Genomic DNA, 4,967 nt, shown 5'->3' on the forward strand with positions numbered 1-4,967 from the left:
CGCATGTGTGTGTATCAGAGAGAGACTATTTTTTAATAATAATAATTATTATAATTATAATGGCTACCATTTTTAAGTGTCTACTATATCCCAGGCCTTGGGCCAGATGTGCATTTACTCCCCGTGACAATTATAAGAAGAAAAAGTATAATGGTGCCTGCTTTACAGAAACTGACACTAGAAGGTCTTCTGACTTGCCCAAGGCAACAGATAGTAAGTTGTGGTACCAAGGTTTGAATCCAGATTAGGTTAACACTAACATTCATACATTTGCCTACTACACTGTGCTGCATCTATGTGTCCCATTAACTTTTGTATCCCCAGGGCCTGGCATAGTGCCTCCAGGAGTGGGAGAACTAGGGGGTGCATTGCCCAACGTCTCAGCTCAGAATCCAGGTCTAAATAGTATTTTTGCATTTGACCTTTTACCCCCCATCTCCACTAACACGGCTAAGGAACCTGGGGCCCCTACGATGCTCAGCGTTCAGACGGACACCTGAAATGGTTTCCTTATCAGCGTGGCGACATCTCCCAGGCCAGCCTCTCCTATTTCTTCCCTGGCCTTTACTCTGTTGGTCTAGCAGTCTTGCTCGGGACAGGAATGAGCCACTGTCTCTCCCGTCTCAAACTTCCTGGTCTCTGGCTGAGCTTCCTGCTTATGCCATTGAAACTGGGAGGGGCCGAGGAAATGCTCGTGAGGCCACACCCACTAGGGAAGGTATAACTGGGGCGGCTGGGCCAGCAGAGATGCCCCTGCCCTCACCATGACGTACAGTGGCCTCTTCCCCTTCGTGCTTCTTGCCCTGGGAACCCTGGCACCTTGGGCTGTGGAAGGTAGTGTAAATGGTGAGTTGGAGTCACCGTGGTATAATCCTGGCTGCAGGGTCAGAGATGGGGGCTCGTAGTGGTTTGGGGATGGCCCCTTCTCTAGACTGTAATCTCTCAGCTTAGTTTCAGAAGACATCCCTGGGGGTGTGTTCATGTCCATCTGGGCTCCAAGGTCTCTGTGCAAGCTTCTGAGCATCTGGAAGTTCTTCTTTTACTCAGCCATCTGTCAGCCCAGGTCTCACTCCCTTTCTGTTCTTCTTCTTCTCTCTCTCTTTCTCTCTGTCTCATTTCCTGGTCAGTGGCTCTCCAATCATCAGTCTGACTCTTGCTGGTTCTTTCCGTTAATCTCTGTTTTCCTGTCTTTGGCTCCAGCTCTTCACCTGATCTGTCGGTTCTATTTATCTCTGTTTATTTCCCTCCATCTCCATCATGCTCAGCCTGCCTATCTGCCTGTGTGTAGCCTTGCTTCTCCCTGGGGAAAGAAACCTTGGCTGGGAACCCTATGCCTTTCTCCTGACCACGTGTGTGATTTCATCAAGCCTGTCACTTCATGGAGGTCAGACAGGGACTTCACTTTGGACTTTGTGGATGGTCACCTGAATGAGGGTCACTACTGGAAAGCGGTGCTTTGTCCAGGAGCCGTGAAGGCTACTCAACACCCAGCCTCCTCCCCAACTCTTGATCTTCTCTTCCAAAGCTTTGAAAGCTGGAGCCTGCCCTACCAGAAAATCTGCCCAGTGCCTTAGATATGAGAAACCCGAGTGCAAGAATGACTGGCAGTGTCCAGAGAAGAAGATATGTTGCCCTGATACTTGCAGAATCAAATGCATGGATCCTGTCTTAACCTTGAACCCAGGTGAGGAGGTGGGAGAGCCACCAGCCACGCAGCACTGGACAACTGGCCACCTGCACTGACTGGGGACCCAATGTCAGAAGAGAGCCAGAGCCTACCTTCAGAGGGTATCCCAGCCTGAGGAAGGATGTGGTACTCATGGGGATGGGAGGCTCAGGCTGGGGCAGGGCCTGGGCCCGGGGCTGGGGTCCACAAGGTACAAGGCTTCTAACCCATGACTCTACTCTAACCAGTTGAGGAGAAGGCTGGGAAGTGTCCAGTGGTCGACAGTCAATGTCTGATGTTTAACCCCCCCAATAACTGTGAGAAAGACGGCGAGTGCTTGGGTACATTAAAGTGCTGCAAGGGCAACTGTGGAAAAGCCTGCATTTCCCCTGTGAAAGGTAAGGAGGGGCTGGGGCAGGCTGACCTCCTTCCCTCCGGCTCTCTCAGTCTCAACCCTCTGGAGTTCCAGGCATATAAACAGGGGGACTCCTGATCCGGACCCCAAGGAAAGCCTCTGCCTGACTCCCTTGTCTTTCAAGAGCCCTGTTCCCAGGGCAAGGATTTCCATAGGATGGCTCATGGCCCTGATTCTATCCCAGCCCTTTGGAATAAGGGCCCCAGGGAAAGTGACTGTGAGTCTCAGTTTCCTTATCTGTAAAATGGACATAATGAACTTGAAAGTGCATTGTCAAAAGCACTGTGCACTAAGTATGTATTATTAAGGCTATTTCCAAGATGTTGTCTAGGGTCAAAGCCCAAAAGATCAGTGGATTTTGAGGATAATCTTGCTCAGTGCTCCGACCTTAGAGTTTTCTAGTAAAATAGAGACTTGAAATCAGCCTCCTGATACCAAGACTCATACAACTATATCAGCACCTTGCTATTTTCTCTATCTCAAGGGGTTTCTTGGGGAGAGAATGTGGAGATGACTTGGCTGGTTCCTATATTGAAGCCCTGATCTCATTTTCTCTCACAGCCTGATTCCTGCCACTTGGAAGTGGCTCTGGATTCCTACTCTGTATAGTCTGGGAATTCCCTTCTACTCCCACACTTGGATCACTGGGGCACTCCGTGGTGAAGCCTTGGTCCTATCACCAATATCTTCTTTGCAGAAAGGCTTGGCACCCAGTAGGCTGCCAGCAAATGCCTGTTGATTGGTCAATAAATAAATGAGCATATTTCTCTCTGTACATCCTGCTTCTGTGGTTCATTGGGGAATATCAGTTGGGTGGGAGACGATGAGGGAATGTCTGAATAAGAGGCCTCCCTCTTACAGATATGGAGTGGAAGGAAGAGGCTTAGGGGCTGGACAGACCAGAATTTACATCATGAGTCTGAAAAGCCTTGGCTCTGTGGTTTGGGACAAATGACTTTATCTCCTACATCTTAATCTCTTGACCTGCAAAGTGATGATAAAAATCAACTTCTCACGGTGTTTGGTGTCTGGAGCATTGGGGTATCCAATGCAAAATGAAGAGCAATGTTACGGGGCCGTAGCAGGTTCTCAAAAAATGGTGGATACTTTCCTTCTGTGGTGATCTTGAGCCTCTTTCATTTCTCTTCTCTCCCAAGACACTATTTCTTCTATCTTAAAATAAGTGTTGAACAGAACAGAACCCGATTATCAGGCCCAAGGGAGGACTCCAAACACATCTGTCTGTCCATTGTATATTGGTATCAGAGTCTCCAAGGAAAGCACAGCATAGTCGAGCACTGGATGAAACAAGGCTTCACTTACACAAGACGCTTCCACAGCGGGCTTCGATTTCCCATGGCTAGGGAGTCTCTCCTGGCAGCTGATGCCGGGCAATTTACGTGTAGGCACTCCTTTCACGACACGGTAGAAGGACCCCATCCCTTCCCCACTGAGGGCAGATACAGCAGTGGGGTTAACCAGATGCCAGAGGGCACACACACAAAACAAAGGAGCATGCGTTGAGCTTAAAACAGGGAAAGATATTTCCACTCATGACAATAAGCCTGGCATAGCTTGTATGGGCTCCTTATGTCTTGGTAAGTAAGTATTCCAGGTCCAAGGCCCATTCTTTTGTAGTGGGGGATGCATGCATGAGACTGCCTTTCCCAACACTAGGAGTATTGTCATGGTAGGTCATGTTGATGACATGTTCTTGGCCAGAACCACAGGAGAGTGATATAGTTCTTGTCTCAGTGGAGTGGAAAGAGTAACAAGAACCGGAATTCCGAGAGCTGGAGCCAAGCAGGGAACCTTGCTCGACGTTTTTCTGTGCTCTATGGATTCTAAAGGAAACAGAGAACTTAATTAGATTAATGATTTAAAAAGACAAAATAGGGCCTCCCTGGTGACGCAGTGGTTGAGAGTCCGCCTGCCGATGCAGGGGATGTGGGTTCATGCCCCGGTCCGGGAGGATCCCACGTGCCGCGGAGCGGCTGGGCCCGTGAGCCATGGCCGCTGGGCCTGCGCGTCCGGAGCCTGTGCTCCACAACGGGAGAGGCCACAGCAGTGAGAGGCCCGCGTACCGCCAAAAAAAAAAAAAAAAAATCTACAAACAATAAATGCTGGAGAGGGTGTGGAGAAAAGGGAACCCTCTTGCACTGCTGGTGGGAATGTAAATTGATACAGCCACTATGGAGAACAGTATGGAGGTTCCTTAAAAAACTAAAAATAGAACTACCATACGACCCAGCAATCCCACTACTGGGCATATACCCTGAGGAAACCATAATTCAAAAAGAGTCATGTGCCAAAATGTCCATTGCAGCTCTATTTACAATAGCCAGGACATGGAAGCCACCTAAGTGTCCATCGAGAGATGAATGGATAAAGAAGATGTGGCACATATATACAATGGAATATTACTCAGCCATAAAAAGAAACGAAATTGAGTTATTTGTAGTGAGGTGGTTGAACCTAGAGTCTGTCATACAGAGTGAAGTAAGTCAGAAAGAGAAAAACAAATACCATATGCTAACACATATATATGGAATCTAAAAAAAAAAAAGAAAAAAATGGTCAGAAGAACCTAGGGACAAGACGGGAATAAAGATGCAGACCTACTAGAGAATGGACTTGAGGATGAGGGGAGGGGGAAGGGTAAGCTGGGAGAAAGTGAGAGAGTGGCATGGACATATATACACTACCAAATGTAAAATAGCTAGCTAGTGGGAAGCAGCCTCGTAGCACAGGGAGATCAGCTCGGTGCTTTGTGACCACCTAGAGGGGTGGGATAGGGAGGGAGACGCAAGAGGGAAGAGATATGGGGATATATGTATATGTATAACTGATTCACTTTGTTATAAAGCAGAAACTAACGCACCATTG

The 4,967-nt window shown here is 48.2% G+C and overlaps 1 protein-coding gene across 1 annotated transcript; it reads left to right on the plus strand.

Annotated features, from left to right (window-relative positions):
* Positions 1 to 764: 764 nt before the first annotated feature.
* LOC308629029 (antileukoproteinase-like) lies at positions 765 to 2,730 on the plus strand (the record flags this gene model as incomplete). The annotated part of the gene is made up of 4 exons (XM_081256476.1): positions 765 to 846; positions 1,526 to 1,684; positions 1,915 to 2,064; positions 2,643 to 2,730. 4 exons carry the CDS (start codon positions 765 to 767, stop codon positions 2,645 to 2,647), a joined length of 396 nt encoding a protein of 131 aa, XP_081112602.1. The 3' UTR covers positions 2,648 to 2,730.
* Positions 2,731 to 4,967: the final 2,237 nt, after the last annotated feature.

The sequence above is a fragment of the Mesoplodon bidens genome, assembly GCF_964165515.1.
Source record: "Mesoplodon bidens genome assembly, chromosome: 15".
Lineage (NCBI taxonomy): Eukaryota > Metazoa > Chordata > Mammalia > Artiodactyla > Ziphiidae > Mesoplodon > Mesoplodon bidens.